This window comes from Myodes glareolus, chromosome 19, assembly GCF_982192425.1.
Source record: "Myodes glareolus chromosome 19, mMyoGla1.1, whole genome shotgun sequence".
NCBI lineage: Eukaryota > Metazoa > Chordata > Mammalia > Rodentia > Cricetidae > Myodes > Myodes glareolus.
In genome coordinates this window covers 2544785-2568919 of record NC_142044.1, presented here as the reverse complement: position 1 = coordinate 2568919, position 24135 = coordinate 2544785, and the positions used below count along the sequence as shown (strand labels likewise).

At 38.1% G+C, this 24135-nt stretch overlaps 1 protein-coding gene across 4 annotated transcripts in view; it reads right to left on the bottom strand.

The window, feature by feature from the left end:
* Vps13b (vacuolar protein sorting 13 homolog B) overlaps positions 1 to 24135 on the bottom strand; it is a 513205-nt gene that overhangs the window by 233496 nt on the left and 255574 nt on the right. For 2 of the 4 annotated variants that reach the window (XM_085679117.2, XM_085679119.2), the window contains exons 28-30: positions 22898 to 22964; positions 19054 to 19462; positions 8837 to 8948 (exon numbers count right to left, since the gene is read on the bottom strand). In XM_085679117.2, the coding sequence (XP_085535243.2) occupies positions 8837 to 8948; positions 19054 to 19462; positions 22898 to 22964 (588 nt within the window). Of the gene's footprint in view, positions 1 to 8836; positions 8949 to 19053; positions 19463 to 22156; positions 22299 to 22897; positions 22965 to 24135 lie in introns of all 4 variants that reach the window. The other 2 variants (XM_085679115.2, XM_085679116.2) reach the window with 1 other exon arrangement.

Here is a 24135-nt window from a genome sequence, read left to right as displayed (position 1 = left end):
TAAAGGCCAGGCCAGGCCTTTATAATAGTTAACCTTTGGCTTACAGGGTATTGTAGGCAGGAATGAAGGCTGCAAGGGTGCTGGGTAGTATTAATGTGCCTGTGTACATATGTACAAATGATCACTATTTTCTCCTATGGAATATAGAACATCAAAAAATAAATCAAGTACAAATAAGAAAACACTAAATGGACATAGACCAGTGTTCCTCACTACTTTTCTCGTATCCAGTTCTGACCAAAGTTCGGAAATTACAAGGAAAAGTACATCGGACTAAGGGATGGTTTCAGTACAGAGGACAATCATTTCTAGTGCATAGAAACACAGAACACTGACCCCAGCAGACACAGTAGCAGAGGAAGAGTGTGGGCAGCAGTCATGCACAGTGGTACTCTGGTAGATAACTTACCCTGCCTCGGCGTGGAAAGTACAAGGTGCTTTATGAGGCAGCACACCCTTCACTGCTGAGTACAAGACATTAGTGCACGTACGCAGTAAATATGAGGATGATCCTTGCTTCCTAGTTTTCTTTCTAATGAGCTTCTCAGTGGTAGAGATACGAGGCTCTTGGCTGAAAGTGGCTACTACTCAACACAGGCTACAACTGTCACTAAATGGCCCACACTGCATGTCACATTTACAAGTTTGCTAAAAAGACATGTAAAAAAAGTATATGCTTGTCATGCATCCATCCACATCCATAAACAGCCATAGGAAACAAACCTACAGGAAGCTACTCAATTATAACACTCAATCCCTGCTATCACCAGAGAAAAGATACTATTTTATATCAGGCACTTAAGAGAACAAAAAGGATTTCAGTGTTTTCTAAAAATCTGCCTGGTATGTCAGCAGCCAGGGTAAACTAACATTACATTCCAATGTTCTGCAGGTTTAAAGCTATAAATTTATTTTAGATATATTTAAGCTGCTTATGCTGTGTGCTGTGGTCGTGGGTGAGTGGGGAAGTGGCAGCCTGAGGACGACTGTTGTCAACTGGTTATCTCCTGTACTGTGCGGGTCCCAGGAATCAAACTCAGAATTGGGGGCAAGCTCCTGTACTTGCTGAGCCATCCTGCTGACTCTTTGGGTATATTTTAAAGATATATTATGTCTTTTCTTTTTTATGTTTAAGCCCACAAAAGTTTATATATTAAGTTGGCATGAAAACATTAGTGCCGAAAGAATCCAATCAGCAGCGATACATCCCCCACATCTGGTACACTTCAAAACCCACGGACATTTGAAAGTACCATAAGACGGATTTATTCTTTTCCAAATTAAAGAACTCATGATAGGATCTGAACATATCCTCCTATTCTGGTTTTATTCCAGTATGAATTATGAGAGCAAAGTTAGAGAACTCAATGTAGGGTAAAACTCACTTTAAAAAGGTGTCACGTATATGCAGAGAGCCTACATTGGTCCCACGTAGGCTCCTTGGTTGCTGGTTCAGACTCTGTGAATTCCCACAAGCCAGGCTAGTCATTTCTGTGGGTTTTCCTGTGATGACCCTGAAGCTCCTGGCTTCTACAATCCCTCCTCCCTCTCCTCAACAGAGTTTGGCCCAGTGTTTGGTCATGGGTTTCTGAATCTGCCTCTGTAGTCACTGGATGAAGACTCTCCAGTGCCAACCTGGGCAGACACCAATCCAATCACAGGGGATGGCCAGTTCAGGCTATGTAGCCACTGCAGCCAGGAATATTAGCTGGGGCCATCCTTGTTATCCCTTGTATCAGGCTTCCACCTAACCCCATACACCCCCTTTCTACTCATCTCTCTAAGCACTGTTCCACTCCACCCAACCTCTACACAATCCCTCAAGTCCCCAATGCCCAACTTCCCCAGTCCTCCCAGGAGATCTCTATTTCCCCTCCCAGGGAGATCCATGCTTCCCTCCTTTGGGCACTTCTTGTTACCTAGCCTCTCTGGGTCTGTGGACTATAGCAAGGTTACCCTTTAACTTTATATTTATATATATTAACTTTACAGATAATATCCACTTATGAGTGAGCACACACCATGTTTATCTTTTTGGGTCTGGGTTAACTCACTCAGGATGATTAAAACTATCTCTTATAAAATAAAAAATATTTTATTTTATATTTATATAAGTTAATATATATATTAATATATATGTTAACATTTCTATCTGGTCTTGAATCATTTCAAAGCTTGTAAAAGGCACATACAAACAACTGGACTGAATTTTCAGGAACTGAGAAATGCAAATATTAGGAATTTTTAAGAGTTTTTATCATAAATTATAGATTTATAGCTTTAATTAATTTATGAATGCAAAAGAAAATGTACTTAAACTGTCAAATGTCTTCCCCACCTGGTAACAAGAATAGATGAAAACAAATATGTAGTTACCTAAACAGAGAAAAAGAAGAGGAGGTGAGATGTAAATGTAACACTTCAGATGAAAAACCTCAAGACTGGAGTTCTGCTCCCTGAAACACAACCAATGGGCACAATGCCTAACCCATCAGCTGCTTATGTAGACAGAGGGGATGTGGTGTGTACCACATCTGTGAAGAGGGAACCACAGCTGCACAGAGAAATAGGCCGTGTGCACCAAGGGATGCTCACAATAGTTGTGACCTCGCTGCACAGGGGCTGCTCAGTTGCAGCTACTGATGACAGCTGAAAGAGAATATGAAGTTTCAATAAAATGATCACAGAAAGTTTCAAAATGGAACAAGATTTGAGGAAAAGAATGAAATTCTTAAGACTTTTAAAAATAATAGTGGTCAACAACCCCGCCTCTGCGGGGGAAGGTGTTGGTAGCTGTTGGCTACAGAGGAGGACTGACTGGGTATGCCTGTTGCTCATGGCTCAGTAGACAGTCACAGACCTATTTGCACAGGGAAATAACAACAGGATAAGGAGGTCTAATTAATAACAATGAAAGAGGAAATGAAGTTGGGTGGATGGGGCTGGAGACAGTAATGAAGAGTCAGAGGGAGGAGTGGAAGATATGATTGATGTACATTATATAAACATCTGAAACTTCCAAAGAATAAAAAATATTTAGTGTGGGGCCAGGCGGTGGTGGCGCATGCCTTTAATCCCAGCACTCGGGAGGCAGAAGCAGGCAGATCTCTGTGAGTTCGAGGCCAGCCTGGTCTACAAGAGCTGGTTCCAGGACAGGCTCCAAAGCTACAGAGAAACCCTGTCTCGAAAAAACAAAACAAAAAAAAACAAAACAAAACACAACAAAAATAAGAGCAAATAAGCTAAAATTCTACAACCCCTTAAATATAAACTAACTCATAATAAAACTCTGCTGTGGAATATTTCTTTACACGGTGTGAAGATATGTCACTGGGACTGGTTTGATAAAGAGCTAAACGGCCAACAGTGAGGCAGGAGGTGTAGTGGGGGCTTCTGGACAGAGAGCTCTGGGAAGAGGAAGGGAGGGGCCATGAGCTGGACCCAGGAGAGAGACAAGCAGGAGCAGAGGTGAAAGCCGTTGAGTCATGTGGCAACATGGAGATGAAGAGAAATGAGTTAATTTAAGTCATAAGAGTCAGTGGGACAAGTCTAAGCTATAGGCTGAGGTTTTGTAGTTAGTAATGTGTCCATTTTTTTTTTTTTTTTGGTGAGCTGGTGGCCCAAATAAAAATCCATCTATAAGCTCCTGAAAAACTGAAATAGAAGAAAACTGCATTTCAAGAAAGGTGAAAATATATATACTCCAGTCTCAGAGTAGAACACAGTCAACAACACTGGTGATCATTAACCTGAGCATGGTCCAAGGCAGGGAGGAACCAGGACTGAGGTCAGATCTCAGAGCAGGGAGGGAGAAGCATGCTGAGTGCCATGAGAGCCTAAACTCCTGTAACAAGGGAACTCACTTGTGCAGCCTTCCTGATTCAGATGGCAACAAGACACAATAGAGTAACTTCACCTACCAAGTGATAAAGCGGTTTCCAAGAACAGATCTACTACTACATCTGTCCCTGAAGGAGGCAACTGATGTTTGCTTTTACACTTTATTTATTGTGTAAATGATGCTCTCAGGTCTAAGAAGTGTAAGAAAGCTGTCTAAAGAACAGTTACAGTAAGAGAGCTGTGAAAACGTTGAATATCCAGCTGGTTCAACACAAAAATCAGTATTAAAATAATCTTTAATCCTATGCTGTATAAAATATTAGTTTTAAAAAGGCATTTTTTTTTCTGAAGAGGATGATTTAATGAGTTAACACGAATCCATCTAGGTAAACACTTTGTAGAGGACACACTAAAGACAACAGAGAAACACTCTAGAAGAAAGTGGGCTAAACCAGAGCTGACCTTAGGATGAACAGTGAACATAGCATGAAGTGCTGGTATTTGGAATAAGTACCGGTAAGAAGAAAAACTCCATTTCAGACTGCACATACTTAGGTATCACTTAATTAAAAAATTAACAGTGGGGCTAGGGAGATGTGCTTGCCCTGCAGACACGAGGACTAGAGGTAAGGCCCCAGCACTCAGGTGAAAGCCAGGTGAGAAAGCTGTTGTAATTAGAAAGAAAAAGAAAGAAGAAAGAGAGGCATATGAGAGGAAGACTCCATGCAACAGAGCTCGGGTAGAGAGTTTTTTGTTTTGTTTTGTTTTTAGGGGAAAATGAATGGGAAAAGGGAGGAGACGGGTCTCTGGGGACAGTAGCAGCAGAAAAGAAGAGGTAGAGAGAAAGAGAGAGAGACAGAGATAAAAAAGACTGGCAGAGAAGCAGAAGGAGAGAAAGAGAAAGGAAGAGATGGGAGGTGGGCGGGTCCACCTTTTAAAAGGGCACATAACAATGTGCACAGGAGGTGCAGCTGAGGACGGATCCTGTCAGGACCCCAATAGCAGGTCAATACAGATGCCTGGGCACTAACAGCAGCACCGTCTATAATCTCAACACTGAGGATGCGGAGACTGTTGGCCAGCCCGTCTACTTCAATTAGCAAGTTACAAGTTCAGTGAGGAACCATGTGTCAAAAACAAAGATTGAGATCAATTAAGGAAGGCAATGGTGTTATTTGGTGGTCTTTCACTTAGTGATTTAATTTTGACTTATTTGTATCCTGATAAGAGGTCACATTTCCTTGATATTTTATAATTGTTATTATATATAAAACATACATAAACACACTAAAGTCAAGACTGCCCCCACACACCTGAGAGGCACACCTTTTCTTGCCATTTAGACAGGAAATCTAACTGGAACTAGACTTTGGTTGACTGCCCCCAAGACAAGGCTTTCCCCTGTACTCACAAACATCTCACTCTAGGAGAGAGCTCTTCGGTGGAAATAAAACCAAACCCAAAGATAAGCCTCTGCATCAACCAAAATTCATATGCAGTCATATTGAAAAAGGTTTCTTTAAAGTGGAACACAGTTGTAAAAATAATACATGTGTCAAAAATGCCTAAAAACTGCCACAGCAACACACAACTGGTACAGAGAATAGTAATGACTTTTACTTATTAAAGCTTTCTCTCCTTTTGGCAACCATGTTTTTTGATTCTTGCTTTATTTCTGTTTTAAAGAGTCACCAAGAAATGAAAAAGATGGAATTATCAGAAAAGAATGTTAAACACCTCTTATATATCTCTTGTGTCTGTGAAGTAAATAGAATTATAAACATAAAGAAGAAAAAATACATTCTCAATAAAATCCAATAGTGTTTCCTATAAAAATAAAAACCCCAGCTTTGGCTCACCATATCTGAAAGGCAGAATAGTCACGCTCACTTGTGACCAACGTATGGGCTGACATACCTCTAGTGTGACTTTGTCTCTTAAGAAATAACGCAAATCAATTTCTTCTAGCTGGTTGTTACACTGTGAAAAGGTCCTATAGAGTGCAGCACATGTGTCCGGGTTTCCCCAGATGCCAAATTATCTCTAGAGTAATGTGCTCTGACCTTGTAGGTTAACTTACCTCCTCACTGCTACACAGAAGGGCAAGCCATGCTACAGTCTTTATAATTACTCCATTTCTTCCTACGGCAGAATAATGGCCAATCATGTGTAATACTACATTTTGGTTTTTCATTCACCATTATGATGGGCCTTTAGGTTGATTTTACTTTAGTTAAAACTATTATGAATAATCTTACTCCAAACTTCTGTTTGGTCACGCAGGTACACAGCAGAGCTGCTGCACCATATGACAACTATCTTTAATCTTAAAAGAAACTGACTGATAATTTGAAAGCCATTTTATATTCCCACATGAAACATAAAGGCATTCTTGTGGTATCATAAAAGCATGTAAGTATGTCTGTGTGTGTGCATGCGTATGTATGTATGTGTATGTATGTATGTATGTATGTATGCATGCATGCATACCTATGCCCAGTCTCTGGAGTAGTATGAGTGGATCTGAAAGCTGATGAGGTGAACAGGGCTGTGTTCTCTGAAAGATAAAGGCAAAATTATGACAGGAATTTTTATTTAGTCACTAGGGGAGGGTGGGCTACAGGCTGCACTGACCAAAATTGTAAACAATCTTATTTATGTAATAATTATTCCATAATATTTTCCTCATACCATATCATGAGAAGTAGTAATTCACTATTATTGTGAATCTTTGGTGATCTGAAAGTTTCAGATATTCAGGAATCATATAATACAAATCTTCTCAGCCTTGTCCACTGAGATTTATGGTTAAAATATTTATAAAAACTAAACAGAGACCTAGGACGCAGGGGCTTTAGCTTTATGCCTGCATTTCTCTTCTACATGAGTCACTCCTGCTCTGATTACTTCATTGCCGGGTAGTTTCTGTTCTGATACCGAGGACACAGCATCTCAATGAGATCCTAAAATGTTTCTGATGAACTTCTGGGTTACCTCTGTTAGTTTAGTTACATGAAAGCGACTGGGAATGTGAGCATTGCAAAAACCCTGCCGTTTCTAGCACATGTATAGACTCCACAATTCTAAGGTGTTTGACACTCGGGCACACAGTGCAAGCCAAGTCTATGTGGGGCATCAAAGTTACTAGACATGCTTGGAATTCAATTCCTCCTGAGCCAGGAAAGCAGAAACAGGCAAAAGAAAAGAAAAGAGAAGAGAAGAGAAGAGAAGAGAAGAGAAGAGAAGAGAAGAGAAGAGAAGAGAAGAGAAGAGAAGAGAAGAGAAGAGAAGAGAAGAGAAAAAAAGGAGCCCGAGGGATGCTGACATTAAAGGGAGCACTCAGAAGGAAAAGCAAGAAAAGAAACAAACCCACGATGGACGAGAAGTAAACCCACGGGAACCAGCTCACTGACTACAAACAGCGTTCCAAACAACAAGAACACCTTCAACAAGGGTTTGAAACTGGAAAGAGAGGGGCAAAGGGGAGGGCAGGAAGTCTCATTGTCTATTTCACTAATGCCATAAGGATCTTTAACACAGAATTTTTTCCAACAAAAGTAAAATAAGTCCTTAAATGAAGACCATGTATGTATCCCTGAAATACAGAAAATAAATGTGTGAAAGGATTTCTAAATGTTAGAAAGTGTAGAAGTCCTATCTTCTATTCCCTTCCTCGCCTAGTACAGGGCTACAAACTGAAGCCTAGGACTCAGACTTACTGGCAAGCACTTTACCTCTGAGCTGTATCCCAACAGCCCTGAGAGATCTAAGGCTAATTCAATATTAGGCAAGCAACAGCTATTTTTAATAGTTCCTATTTTTAATTTTTAAAATCCCAAAGATGGGTTAGAAAATTTTTAAAGGCCCACTGAGCTCTGATATCCTCGGATTGTTATATAAATTCAACTTACAATTTTAGTATATGTGCTGCCGAAGCGAGCACATATAAATTCAACTAAGTAAAAGCTAAGGAGATAAATAATACAAACTACATAAAATAGTAATAAAAGAAAGAGATCAATATGTAAATCAAAGCAAATTAGAAAAACTTTATAAATCAAATCTATATCCACTTAAAGATGGTCTTTTTGAAACTATCTTATGGGACTGTGGTGCACAGTTATGATCTCAGGACTTGGGAGACAGTGCTGAAGCACTAGGATCAAGATTTTGGGGTCAACTTTGACTATATAGGGAGACCCTGCTATCTTCTAGTCAGTAAATGTGATACTTAAAGTAGAACCTTTCCAAAGCTGTGACTATTGGACAGCAGTAGGTGTCTGAAGCCCAGACCAGCAGGCAGAGCGAGAAATCTACTTGTCCGTCTGTACTTCTGTGACTGTTCTCACTGGGCACTATTTGCAATTGAAGTCTACGTCTGAGCAGTGCCACCGTCAGTATGAGCTACGCACTATTTTTACCTCGCTCAGTGCATATGCTCAGCAGTGGAGCCATCTGAATATGCTTGGTGTGGTTTGCAAACACTTGGTGACAAAATCCAGAGCCTGGCATTTTCACAGAAAGTGTTTACTGTGAAATTTCTCCTTAGAAGTTTGCTTCTCTTTACAGCTTTGATGCACATGACACCCAAATGCCTGCACGTCAAATAATGACTTATACTTAAATTAAGAAAATGTTCCGCTTGGATACAACAAGACCCCAGTAGGAAGTGGTAGCTCTGAAAAGGGCCTCATTTTCTTATGTGATTAGAGATTTGCTCAAATATGAAGACTGCTAAAGTTTTCCAAGCACGCTCCCTGCAGTTTATGGTGACGTGGCGCTTACATTCTGCTCTCCATCAACGTTTCAGAACACTTGGTTTGTATGAATGAATGTAGAAACCCACAACTGAGGAAAACCAGAAAAGCCTGGTTTGAATATCAAACAATTCACAGTGAATAGTATTTTCTAGAGGCCACACCAAGCGAGTTTTATTGATCACTGTATTCTGCAGGACAAAATCATTGTAAGACTGAACATTAGAAAATCAACTTACTGGTATATATCTTTCCTGAGGACAGACCTGCCAAGTGGGTTATCAGCCTGGGGAGCCATGGCAACAGAACCAACCTTCACCACCATCGTGTCCTCCTTTGCTGCCTGATTCACTGCAACAGAGGAAGAGACACGCGTATGTGAGGTCTCTGACACATAATGAGAAATATTTGAAGAAATGGGATGCCAATACCTACAGCAAGACTGATAAATGAGAAAACAGACATCAAACTGTTACATTTAGAATAAATTTTTGATGCTTTTTAAAGTCTATTTTCTTCAAATACTATTGTTATGGTTTTCTGTTTATCACAATCAAAAATCAATCAAATGAGTCTTGCGGTGGTGATGCGGTGGAGGCAGGTCAGCCTGGTCTACAAAAGCCAGTTCCAGAACAGACTCCAAAGCTACAGAGAAACCCTGTCTCAAAAAATCAAAAACAAAAAACAATAACAACAAAATCCCCCCCAAAACAAAAAAATTCAACTGTACTTCAAAATATCAATGTTGTTATTATTAACTGTATGCATATAATACTAAAGTCATATGATGAGCTAATTCTATAATCATACTACTGTAGAGTTCTTGAAAGCAATTTTTAGTTATGAAATTTTAACATTATAAACATACAACAGAATATCAATAAGCCAACACAATACTCAAACATTTAAATTTACATGTGTAATAATAACTAAATATATCACAATTACACACAGTGATATGGGATCACCTCTGTAAACTGTGAATATGTTTTATACTATTGGTTAATAAAGAGCCATGTAGCTATTGAAGGAGAAATATCCCAGAACAGAACCTTACCTGGTAAACCAGTCTTCTGGTGAGACACAGATCAATAAAAATGGATTAATTTAAAATCTAAGAGTTGGTTAATGAGAAGTCTGAGCTAATAGGCCAAACAGTGTTGTAATTAATATAGTTTCTGTGTGATTATTCAGGTTTGGGCAGCCGAGAAACGAAAGATCATTCTCCGTCTACAACACAGCATAGAACTTTCAGCTACAAAAGTCAGAAAATGTAAGAGAAATGGGATGGCTCCAACGCCGAGGACAACTAAGGGCAGATGATTTAACACAAGAAAACATGGTAGCTTGTCAGAGGCATGGAGCTGCCAGGACTGCACCTGAAAATGGGGTGAGGAACAGGTTTCACTTCCGATGAAGCTAGAAAGAGAGACATTTGAGCTCTAATTCCTCTTTGTATTGAACAGGAATTCATGTAACCTCGTGTTCTTATAAAGGTCACACTCATTTGTTTTGAGCTTACAGCTACTTCAGATTATTTGGGAGGGATCGGCCTTTTTAATGATCATATTTATTAAATTAATGACTTCTAACAGGAAATCAAGTAGAGAGCTGTTTAGCTATTATGTAAACATTATTGAAATAATATACAACTTTCTGCACTTTAAGTAAATACATTTAAAAACCAGTAAGGTCAGTGATGTGGTTTAGTGGTAGCACACATGTTTACTGTGTCTGAGGCATTATCAACACCACTGAGAAAGGTGCTGTGGAAACACGAATAGTAGCATTAGAAACAGAAGAAGGAAAGAAAGAAAAAGAAACCTGTTTTTTCTCAAGAACACAGAAGGGCTGGGAGCAAGGTCTCCAGAATGTCCTACAGAGGCAGAATCCTTATTTCCCAACTGTGCTGCCCGAGGAATGGAAAAGCTAGATTATTTCCAGCTGCGTCAGTAGTACACTTGGTGGGGTCTGACTTTGATTAGTTCAAAAGAAGAAAGTTAGAATTGAGAAAAAGAAAAGGCAGAATAAAGCTAGTGGCCAAATGTAGGAGGGAGATAGATATAAAGGGCGAAAATGCTTCAGGGGCAGGGAGGGGGAGGAGGTGGAAAGAGAAAGGGAGTAAAGGAGATGAACTATCATAATAAATATTAACATGTGGACATCTCAGTAAACATAATTTAAAAAGTCCATTGTGAGAAAGATCAAACAGAAATCGACGTCTCATACAGCTGTGCTATTTCCCAATGACAGGAGGCCTTGCTTGATTATAGGTCCTCATCCTGTGAGCAGTGTTTACATTTCACAGATCTTGCATTATATGCCAAGCTTCATAGTTCCATGTGGGTAAGGCCTCTGATTAAGCAGAAGGCATCAATTAAATCAATAAATAGTAAGCCTGGAGAATAGACTAGACCACAGAAGTCCAATTAGTGGACTTGCTAGCTGTCCATCCGGGCTGTAGATACTGCCCACCATACGAAACCTCAACTGCAATAGAAGCAGTAAACGGGGTACATATGGGAGAAAATTACATACAAAGCCAGATCCAAGAGGAGAACTCTGTTAGAGCCAAGTCTGTTGTAGATAGGTTACAGAGTAAAGTAACATAGAACTTCTTACTGACAATATTCATAAATTAGTAAATTAAATTAAAACATTAATTTTATTATAAAAAATTTAATTTTTCAAAAATTTCATTCATTTATGAGAAGAATAATGAAACTATGAATTTATATGAGGAAATACCTTGAGTGATTTCTTCAGTTACTTTATAGATGGAAACAGACAAGCTTACCTTTCTGGCTTATTTACCCTATATTTAATATTGGGCCACATGAGGGAAGGTTCTCTTTTAAAGCATTTTCAACAACAAAAATCAATGCCTTCCTTCTTTGCTTTAGCTGTTCACAGTGAGCCTCATCAGGAACCACTCACCCAGGAGATGCTCACTACACCTAACCCAGCCTTCTCTGCTGGAATAAAAACCAACACTGGAGCCGGCCCTGCAGGTCAGAATCTTGATAACTGTCAAAGACACAAATAGCACTCCAACTTTCAAAATCACCTACCTGAATAAAACTCTAGACTGTTAAAGATAATTTGGTCGCCATCAGGTTATTAAAAGCTTTATATTACCAAGGTTTACATCAGCAAAAATTGTAATTCAGAAATAACATCCTTGTGGTTTAGTACAATGCTGACTGACCAGTAGCCAGGCAGGAAGTAGGTGGGGCAGTCAGACAAGGAGAATTCTGGGAAGAGAAAAGGCTCAGTCTACAGTCACCAGGAAAACACACAGGAATCAAGATGAGAACACCTCACTGATAAAAGGTACCAAGCCACATGGCTAACACAGACAAGAATTATGGGTTAACTTAAGATGTAAGAGCTAGCTAGGAGTAAGCTTGAACCACTGGACAGAGAGTAATTAATATAGCTTCTGTGTGATTATTTGGGTCTGGGTGGCTAAACAACAAAAGTACAGTCTCTGTTTCTGTGAGTGCACACTTCTATGTGCTTTAAGTGAAAAGGCTAAAAACAACTCGGAAATCATATTTTTCTTCAGTAAAAATAAAGAGGATTTTCATGAAATTATCAGCATAAGATTCTTCTCTTCAAACCCCGATTTTCTAAAGTCAAATATAAAATAAATGTGTTTGGGAGATTTTCTTTAAAGTTGTTCATAAGCTCAATAGAATAAAATACCTAAAGCTGAAAGCATACTGAACTGGTAAATGTGTAATATCACAGTTATACTGTCATAACCATTACAACGGTCACACAACAAAAGGCTTAAGTTAGTTTCTGTCATGTTGGCAGTAAGGTTCAACATACATAAATATGATGAGCACATGCATACCAAAGGGAAATGTAGTTTATGAGTCATCTCAGACTGGTCCAGTCATCTCTAAGTGTAGACTACACAAGGCCACTTTTATGGCAAAGTTTCTGCATTTAGTATAAGAATGTTTATCAGATATTCTCAATTTAACTATTTTTCTCAAGATATCATTCCAACATACTTTCTTTCAAAAAACTTCTGAAATAAATAATGAGTTGTGTCCTTTATTTTGTTTTACTAGCCAGTCAATTAATGGTAATTACAACAATGATATTGCTGCTTCTACTAAGACTTCTTTAATTATGTTAAAATTGCTTTCAGCATCTTTCCAAAGATATCTGCTGCAATATTTTCTGTCACACAATGCTCTTCAAAGTGATCTAAGAAAGCACTTAAACTCTGAAAATATACATTATAACACTGCCACTAAAATAAAGGTTAAAAAACATGAATAGTTTTAAAATCAAGTAGTAAAATTCTAGGCTTATTACTGCAATTGCTTAGAAAGGGGACTTCTGCACAGAAGAAATGAGGCCACCATTTTTTTTATCTCCTCTCTTACCTACCAGATTTCTATTGCTTTAGACATTATACAGACATCAATGATGGACAGAACTTTTTGATAAGCTTTTGGTAAGTATAATGTAAAATACATCGAGAGTCAAATAATGAACTTCTGCCCTCTGCCTCACCACAGGAAAAACTTCTGCTCACAGGGCTGTACTGTGTCAGCTGGAATTAGTTCCCTTTCTCACTTCTTAAAATAAATGTGTGTATACAAAAATATTAAAACCAAAACCAAACCAAACCAAAACAACAATAACAACAACCACAAGAAAAATCAGCAATCCTGCTCTAACACAAAGGCTACAACACAGGTCAGCGGCTTCTGACAACAGAGCTGCAGCAGAGAATTACTGCACGACTCAGGAAGCCTATATTTGGAGACATCAAGAACTAAAACCAGAAACTCCTATAGATACTGCATCCAAATTTACAGCATATGCTAATACTAACTACCCCTCCCCTGCCAAAGAAACCCAGAATGACCCAAGCATTCAAAAGAGGAATGGATAAAAAAAATGCCATATTTACCTACATAAAAATGTTATTCACTCATAAAACAATGGCATTATTGTACGTTATAATTTAGATAAACCTTAAAACATGATCAGTAAACTAAGCCATGTACGAAAAGACAAGTATGACATGACTGCACTTACTGAAACCTCTAGGCCAGGAAGATGCAGAGAGAGGTGACGGTTTCCAGGGTCTGGGGGAACTTTATTGCCTAATGTGTCTAGAGCTTCTGACTGGGTGACATTTTTTTTTAAAAAAAACTGATAGTACATTGTGAGGTTTGCACAATGTTCTGAATGTAAATAATGCCACCAAATTATAAACTTATCAATTGTTAGCAAAAATTTTACAATAATTGTATTTTGTGCCTCCCTCAATGAAATAAAAAAAAAAATCCCAATAAGAAGACAAAATGTTTCCAAATCAATGACAAGACAGAGTAACAGGGAAACTCTACCTCAGGAGGAAACAGCTACCGCTGAACAAGACATTCTTAGCAAGGGATGTGATCAACATTGACAAAGAAGAAAGAAAATCTTGTCATGGAGTTGGATTCATTCAAACAATTCCTAGGAATACTATAATGAAAAAGTGCCAGAAACTAAGATGCAACTCACAGTGAAAATACACTTTCTGCTCACAAATATCAGAGCCTGAGAAAATCATTCAGGACATCAAGCAGATATAATACGTGAAGGCAAACACATGGTAAATACAAATCAGAGGACCTCAAAGGTATATCGGAGTCAGCCATACCAGTAAATGACTAACTCTCTCTCTCTCTCTCTCTCTCTCTCTCTCTCTCTCTCTCTCTCACACACACACACACACACACACACAAACACACACTCTTTCTCTCTCTCTCTCTCTCTCTCTCTCTCTCTCTCACACACACACACACACACGCATGTACATACAAACACAGGTGCAGCAGAATCTAATTTTGTAGCCTTGGATGACTGGCTGAAACCTCACTGTGAAGATCAGAATGGCCTTGAACTTGTGGCAATACTACTGCCCCTGCCTTGCTTCTGGGATTGCAGGCATAGTCCATGGGCATGGCTGGGATGGATGTTATTAAAGTAGCATCTTATACTAATTCATTCAGAAAAATTAACTCGCTGACACTGCTTCCTAGTTTTGGTGTGGTTTTAAAATTGGTAATTTGATAATGAAATAAACCCATGTACCTTTTTAAAAGTTATATTTACGATCAATATTGACTTATAATATGTGAAATGGATTTCTAAGAAATTAACTACTAGGCTAGGAGTTCAGCCCAGAGGTAATGTGTGCATGAGGCCACAGGCTCCATTCTCAGCACTGGGAAAGAAAAAACCAAACCAAACATACAACAAACAGAAAATAAGAAAAAGAAAACAGTATTAGAGATAATGCAAGAAAAGACTCACTTTAGGGACAATTAACATGCTACAGGCAATTAATAAAATTGTGTATCAAGCACTTCAGTGATATAAAAGCGGGGCAACATGGTCCTATTTCCTCATTCTTTGGTCTTCATGCTTAGAACCTCCTCTGAACATGCTACTGATGTGTATTCTTCCTGTCATTTCCAATATCACTTTCTGTCTTAGTTTTCAATAAAATTTGGCCTATTATATCAACTGAAATTAGATATTTTATGATATAGAGAATATAAAATACATTCTGCCAAGAATCTTTGGGTTATAAGATACCTTATAAGCAAATTTTGAATTAAATAAGGGGGTGGCTCAGTGGATAAGGGCACTTGCTGCCAATCTTGATGCTCTGAATTCAATTCTTTGTACCCAGGAGAAGAACTGACTCCCAAATTGTTCTCTGCCCTCCACATGCCACCATGGCATGCACCCGACTCCTTCTCAATACTTTGAAGCTTAAAAAAACAAAAACAAAATAAAACAAAAACGGAATATGAGCGGGGCAGTGGTGGTACTTGCTTTTAATTCTAGCACTCAGGGAGGCAGAGGTAGGCTGATCTCTGTGAGTTTGAAGCAAGCCTGGTCTACAGAGTGAAGTACCAAGGCACAGAAAAACCCTGGCTCAAAAAATGAAAAGGGGGGAAAAAACTGATAATGAAAGAATGTTTGCTAATCTAAGGGGTTTTTTTGCTTTTTTAAATTTATTATTATTATTATTATCATCATTATTATTATTATTATTTATTAAAAATTTCCACCTCTTCCCCACCTCCCTTTTCCTTCCCCCCCCCACCTCCCCCTCCCTCTCTAGTCTTAAGAGCAGTCAGGGTTCACTGCCCCATGGGAAGTCCAAGGTCCTTCCCCATCCATACAGGTTTTTAAAGGGGGTGGGGTGGGGTTGGGGGGTTGATATAAGGGGAGATGGGTAGAGAGAAGGGAGAAGGGGAGGATTCGGGATAGTTTGGGGGAATGGGATGGGTGGAATGGAGGAAGGATGGATATGGGAACATGGAAGTAATATCTCAACTAAGGGAGTCATTTTAGGGTTTGCAAGAGACTTTATTCTAGAGGGGTTCCCAGGTCCAGGGAGAGATCCCCAGATTGTTCCCTGGGCAGCAGAGGAGAGGGTGCCTCAACTGGCCTTGTCCCATAACCATACTGATGAATATTTTGCATATCACCATAGAACCTTCATCTGGCGATGGATGGAGATACAGAGTCCCACATTGGAGCACTGGACTTAGCTCCCTAGGTCCAAATGAGGAGGAGAAGGAGGGAGAACGTGAGCAAGGTAGTCAGGATCAGGGGTGCGTCCACCCACTGAGACGGTGGAACTGATCTAATGGGAGCTCACCAAGGCCAGCTGAACTGGGAGTGATGGAGCATGTGATCAAAATGGACACTCTGAACGTGGCTGGCAATGAAGGCTGACTGAGAAGCCAAGGACAATGGCATTGGGACTTAATTCTACTGCATGGACTAACTTTGTGGGAGCCTGGTTTGTTAGGATGCTCACCTTTAATCTAAGTGTTTTTATATCAGTCATCTCTACCATGGTCATAAGAAAATGATAACTGGCAAATAATGGCCCTTGGAGAATTATTCACTGTAAAAATGTATGATCTTTTTACTTCTGTAACCTTAATGTGAATTATTTATCTAATAATTGCTTAGCCAGTCACCTAACTAGGTAAAGGCATAAAGATCATTACATCTGCAAAGGACATGTGACTCTTATCTGTCTATTTAGCAGGTGCGTACACATCGTTTGCTCAGAGGGTCACCTGTTCTTCGTGACTCCTTCACTTTTATACTATGTGAAAGGATGAAAGCAACTGTATGGGCGTTCGAATAGAGCACACTTGAAAAACAGTAACTTTCAATCTGAGAGTAATTTCTATACTCACAAAGGTAGGAATGAACACATATAGAGAACTGCTAATAACCCGAAGCTGCAGGAACTTTGACAAGTCTATAAAATACCTTTAAATTATGGAAATGAATATTTTTAAATAATGAAAATGAAAGGGGCATTTTATTAAACCTTAGTAACTGGCAATATTCACGCAGAATACATTCTGCAGTTAAGATCATCTGCCCAGGTTAACTAAACAACGGACACTAACAGACTCTGAGAAGGCAGTGTGTAATCAGGTATTCTTCTTTAGTATCTGTTACCACAGGTCACTCACGTCTTTTTCCTCTACAGAATAATTAGGAGGACAAAAAAAGACTACTTATATTTCTATGTAGCATAGACTATGACCTGTACCTCAATACTCAAATGATTATTCAGGTAGTTGCTATGGGTTTAAATACATGTGTTCCTCCAAAGTGCTTATAATGGAGCTAAAATCAAAGTGATAATGTTGAGAAGTGGGGCCCCTAGGAAGTAATTCAGTCATAAGCATTGATTCTGCTATTAATTAAGGGTATTGATCAATGAGTTTTCCCAGCTTACCCTATTTTTATCTTTATGAAGTGGTATGAGATGCCACAAGAAACTGTTAAGAGTTCTTAATAATTTATTTAGGTATAAAGTAGAGATGTAACTCCAGTTCCATGGTGACCAGAAACCCTCACATAGACAAGACCATGCCCTAAGATTCATAATCCCCCAAATCCATTGGCTAAAGGAATCAAAATTCCTGAATAGTGAAGCCCCAGAAAGGAGGTACCAATCTACAAGCAGAAAATGGCCCTCGTCATATAGAGAATGCGCTAACACCTTTATCTACAACTTTCAAGCACTCAATTTAAGAGATAATTTTCTATGATTTATTAATTCCCACTCAAGGTAATTCTAGCCACGGGAATGGGCAAAGACAGAGTGAGAAAGGTCACACTTCAGTACTGCCACATCACTGACACCTGACAGTGAGAGTCACATGAAGCGTCCAGAATTCCGCCTTAACAGAAAGGGGACAACTTCCTCTTGAGAATGATTCTGCTAGATGAGAACTTACCACGGAACTGTTGCTATCAGCATCATCTCCTAGTGTTGTCATCTGAAAGCACCCAGCACTGAAGAGAGACTGTAGAGGTCATTATGCTCTGCACCCTGCGATCCAACAGAATACTAGTGCCACCGTACACAGGAGAACTTAGCTTAATGTGCTCTGGACTTCAAAATCTAAGGAGCAAAGCTGGGATTTTAACTCAGTCTGTGTAATCGGAGAACCCACTGTGTAAACAACTGAGCTATAATGTCTCTCAAAACTCCTAAATCAATTTTTTTTTGTATCCATTAGAGGAAACTAAAATGTTGAAATCCTCTTGTGAGTAGAAGAAGAATTATTAACTTAATACAATCAAAGACTGGATTTCCAGAAGCAACTAGGGTAGCCCGGAGAAGCCATGTTGGTCTGTTTGACAAAGTTTTCTTCCTATCCTGTTAGAGTGTTTATAACACGATTTTCATAAGTTTTAGCATTATGAATATTATTTTGCTGTGGGACAACATTCCTTTATCCTGTCACTTGTATTATTTTTAATAAAATGCTGATTGGTCAGTAGCCAGGCAAAAAGTAGGAGCAGAGTGACGAGAACAGAACTCTGGGAAGGGGAAAGGTCAGTCTGCAGTTGTTGCCCAGACGCAGAGGAAGCAAGATGAGAATCCCTCGCTGACAAAGGTACCAAGCTACGTGGCTAACAAAGACAAGAATAATTGGTTAATATAAGATGTAAAAATTAATTAATAAGAAGCCTGAGCTACTAGGCCAACCAGTTTATGATTAACGTAGACCTCTGTGTGTTTATTTGGGATTAAACAGCTGTAGGACCTGGTGGGACAAAAACCTCTGTCAACATTACTTTGTATTTTTAACAAAAATTTACAATCTTGAAAACTAAATGAATACAGAATTAGAATTACAAACAGCAAAATACTAAAAGAGAAAAAATAATCTTGGTTTTCTCATTCAACTAAATTAACAGAGTTAGATACTTAGTAATACCTGTGAAAAAGGAAGCAAAATGTAAAATAAGACTTCTGTCCATATATTAATAAGACTTTTGCTCATATCTCACAGAGAAAATTATTTAAAGCACTCCACCCACCCATCTCCATACTCCAATCACATCAGGAAAAAATGAAACCAGAAAACTATACCTTCAACAGCTGACTGTGTTTTTGCGGTTTGAGGAACAAAAATTCTGATCACACTTGTATTTATATAAATCAAAGGCAAACTTCGGGACGTCAGCGTACGGGTTCTCAGGGGCTGGCCAGAAGACTTCCTTTTCTCCTTTTGGGTCCTTGGTGGCTTAGTTTGAAATATGCTTGCAATAGCATTAAGTAAAGGGAAGCAAAGCACAATATCAAACGCTTGTGCAGAAACAAGAATTTCATGAAGAAAATGAGGCGAGCCATCTGGTAAACCTTCAGATAATTTATGAAAGCTTCTTCTCTCATTTCTCGAAGTTAACTTGTGGCGGACATTTTTTGTTACGGCTTTTGTGTAGGTGAGAGAAAGGAACCCATGTTGCTGGTGAGTACCATCTAGAGGCTTTCCAGTCGTCTGTTACAGAAAAGTCAAGCATAAGACACATTTCATTTTTTAAAAGAAGACGGTACTTGTATGAGAGAGGAAAAAAAAGACAAGTATTTTGACCTTTTTGTATTGGTCATCCTACACTTCTTAATAAACATGGGAGTGGTCAATTCTATAGAGAGGTTAAAGCTGAATGGCTATATTAGACAGACAGACCTGAGAGTTAGCAATTCCCTATGAAAACTAATTTCCCCTAATCAATTAGTGGTACATAAAATTCTATTTTACTCATCAACTTATCATAAAATTAGACTGGAACAGTCTATCTCATTTCTAATACCTCTTCCTAATTCCAGACAAGATTTTTATTTTTAGATACTAGGGCCCATGGAGTGATATTAATAAAATAACTCAAACAGAGAAGAAGCGAACAGAAGGAACACAATAGAAAAACAGGGTAAGGTGGGAAGCAATAGCCATGGTGTCTCCAAGTCTGTGATCCCATCACCCTAGAGTCCCTTTCTGTCTACTGATGCCTAAAACTAAACAACAGATGAGAGGAATAACTACGCAATTCAGATATTATTGCTGAGTTTTTACTTTTTCCTATTGTTTGTTTGCTTTAGTTTCGTGGGTGCATTGTGTGTATGAGTGTGTGTTGCTAGGGATTGAACCGAAGTCTTACACATGCTATGTAAGTACACGACTTGGAGCTCAATTGCAAACTGCTAATTTTTTCTTTTAATCTGGACTTTATAACGAAGAAAGGTGAAAGTTGATTCTGTATGCACTTTTCAAGTTAATTCTTTGACCACTGGAAAAATATAGAACATAATCATTTAGTGCTAAATACTGTTTTCCCTTAGTAGTCTTTCTTCACACCATTTAACCCTTCCAAACTTCCTTTTTGTGTCTTCTGATTTCCTTATTTTCTCTTTCTATGTTTGAAATAAGCAGAACCACAGTAAAGGAAGATTGAGTGCTACCATGTTGATCCCTATGCTGCTGGCCAGTAGGCAGAAACAGCTGGCAAGGGTGACGTCACCCCAGTGGAAGAGGCCATAGCAATGCTCCATGTCCAGTTGTCAAAACTGTACTCTGAAGAGAAGATAACACTAATTTAAATAATCTAGTCCATAATATGATTTTATTTAAACTCTGGAAAGAGTATAAAAAGTGCCAGACAGTGGTGGTGCACGCTTTTAATCCCAGCACCCAGGAGGAAGAGGCAGGCAGATCTCTGTGAGTTCGAGGCCTAACTGGTCTATAGAGCGAGTTCCAGGACAGTCAAACCTAAACAGAAAAACCCTGTTTTGAAAAACAAAACAGAAAAGGAATATAAAAGGCATTTCAATGTATCAATGCTTTAAAAATCTTTGAAACATGTTGAATATAAATGTTCTTGAAAGACAAGCTATACAAGGGAAAGGCTTTCATATTTTCTTTAGACGGCTATACCCGTGCTAAATAAGGAGAATATATACACAGCCCAAACGGAGGTACTATATTTCTTTGATATGGAAAAAAAATCAGCATCTTATACCATCTAAAATGAATTCTCACAGAGACAAAAAATAACTAAGAAATTGTCATAGGAGTAACTATGGTGAGGACTGAGCCGCCAGGGGTCATCATGGGACTTACAGTCCCTAACGAAGTTCCAACTCTATTCCAGGGCAATTAATTCTTTAAAATAAAAAAAGAAAAATATCAAAATATTTAAAGGAAATCACAATAGAATTTGTGGGTTCTCTGAGGCATGACTGAGAGTGTTTCTTGGGGTGGCCTAAGACTGCTGTCCACAGATCCAAGGAGCATGCAAGGGAAGGAAGGAAACCAAGCAGTGTCTGCTGACACAAATCCACTCGCAGACTCTGCTTCTGGCCTACAGAAAGGGCCAGAAATCAAATAAAAGAAGCATTTGCTATTATATAAATATACTAGTAAGCTGTACATGTAAGAGAAAATCATATGAAGCATTATAAGGATAATACTTATGCCTTTTTGGGCTTTATGTAAAGAACATCAAGTATTTTGCAGACACTGAAGAAACAATGTTCGTAGTAACTTAGTAGAATAGGCATCAGCTATATTTTAAAGTTTTATGAATTTTATTAACTTTAGGAAGGTCACTTAACATAATATGTCTAATAACATATTTACATGTGTTGTACCATTAGAAAAATATGTATCTGATACTTCTGAAAGTTATTAGGGAGCAACCTAATTTCATTTTTTTTTTTTACCCAGGAAACAACAGAAGTACAAACTTGTCTGGATTCAAGATAGCAATAAAAAATGTACTTCCAATTATCTATGAGAAAATGACAACGGCATAGCAGAAAAAAAAAAAAAAAGAAAAAACAAAACCCAAAGCAGTCTGGACAAGAAGGAATGACAAACGCAGTATTGGTCAACTCTTGATCATTCAACATAAGTTCAGCTAGAAAGCCACTTGACATAACAACTTACTTTAATTTTCTTATAATGATGGCAATATTAATTCTTATTTACAAACTCAGAGTAGCAATAGTATGTACAGCGAACTTCCGGGGTATGGTACACAGCCAATCTATGATGTGAGAATACACTATAGTTCACTTATAAAGTGAATTTGATTGTCAAGACTGAACATCAAGAGTTGACTGTATGGCAGTTCAATTCCTTCTTTGGGCACTTGTTAGGGGAATTCTGAGTTATAGCTTTAAAATGATGTCTTACAGAAGTAAAGAAGGCAGAACAACTACGGAAAGGGTCCTGCTTGCTGACGGGTCGAACCAACAAGGTGCGTCTGTTCAGCTTGTCAGTACAGGAAAGGAAGACACCTCCACATTGCCCCAAAGACCAACATTCTTCCCCATGGCTTGAGGTGATAGACAGGAGCAAAAAAGGTAAAAAGACAAAAAAAAAAAGGAAATAAAGAAAAGAAAAAAAAACAATAAAAGCAATAAGCCAAAAAGAAAAAAAAAAGTTGGAAAGATTTTTAATTCTGCTCAAGTTTGCACAGGTTCAGGTCTGAGCCTTTCCTAAATATAGTCTCTAGCTGTACTTTCTCCTGCAAAATCACTGCAAATGGAAGTAATTAAAAAAATAATTGCTGTCTATACACAATTATTACTTTACATTTCTAGTACGGGTAATGGAGGATGAACTTATAAAAGTAAAGATCTTAAGAAAAAGTCAACATGGCATTCAGAAATAATAAATATAGTAATAAATGTCATATAATCCTACCTTTGCCTTTTGATAAGATTACTTAATTGCTATAAAAGAATATGGTTACAAAACATGAGCAGATTAAAAGAATATGCAACTTTAATTTTAAAAATAATTTTAGAGAAAGTCTAATAGAATTTACTCAAAGTTCTCATTCTGAAATTATTAATCCTACTGCAAAGCAGAAGAAAATACAAACAATTTCAAATATACTCTCAAATATCAAAATTACTAAATGAATCTCACCACAGGTTTTTCTTTGCACTGTAGAAATACTCCTTCAAAATGTCCTGACTGCCAACCTTCCCCTGGCCTGGAAAACACAAGTTCACCTCATCTGTTCTCTGATGGTAACAACCAGATCAGCAGTGTTAAAGTAAACCGCGCTCCACTTCTGTACTAAAGCACAGATGGAATGATGCACCTAGCAGAGCCATCAGTATGGAATTCCAATGGCTCAGCATGGGAACATTTCTCCTACTGACAGATTGAGTTGGTTTTTTTTTTTTAATCAATTTTGTCTCTTCCACAAAATGAGAAAATAAGGAGACGTAAAATCCTTGTCTATTTTCTTAAGACCTATATCTCTGGTATTTAGCATACATCCCAGCATATAAAATATATTAATAAACATAACATAATGAATAACTTATACAAAATGTAAAATTTACATAGAACAGTAAAATTAAGAATAAACTATAGTGCATTATATTCGTATAAGAAATTACTTCAGTTCTTGCACTGATATATTACATGAAAAATCATTTAATTTTAAATACACCACACTGGAAAGAAAATAAAGAAATAAAAATCAAATGCCAATGAACAATTCATTCTTAATATGATAAAAGTAACTACCACTTGATTAGTAAGACAGTAGTATGACAAGCTCTACTACACAGCAATTGAAATATTTTATATTTCATAATGGCAATGGGCTTGCACAAAATGATGCAGCTTGGCAAAGAGACTAGATAAATATAGAGGTAGTACTAGAAATATGTTTGCAGAATTGTTTTAGGGAATGTAGCAGATCAATTCATGCACAGAAACACACTGGGCATTTACAGCTATACAAACTGATGAATGTCATGAATCCATAAGAAAATAGATTTTAAGACCATTCAAAAGAGAAACTACTGTGAAATTGAAAATACTATTTAAAATATTTTTAATAAAGAAAACCTTTGGATTTTATAGTATATGTGCTATGTTTCAAATTAAAAATAAAACACTGGAATTATATTATAAGCCAAACAAGAAAAATGGATTTGTCCTTTTACTTAGGGAACATTAATCGCTAGATCATTTTAGAATGTTGAAAAGCATCTTTATCCTCACTCTTTATGTATTACTACAAATAAATCATACTTTCATAGAATCAGTCTTCACTTCTGGCTGAGAGGGACTACATAGGGAACAGTGTGGTTTCAGAGCAATAGCGTTTGTATGATTTACAATAAGGGAGAAGTCCCCTGCCTGGG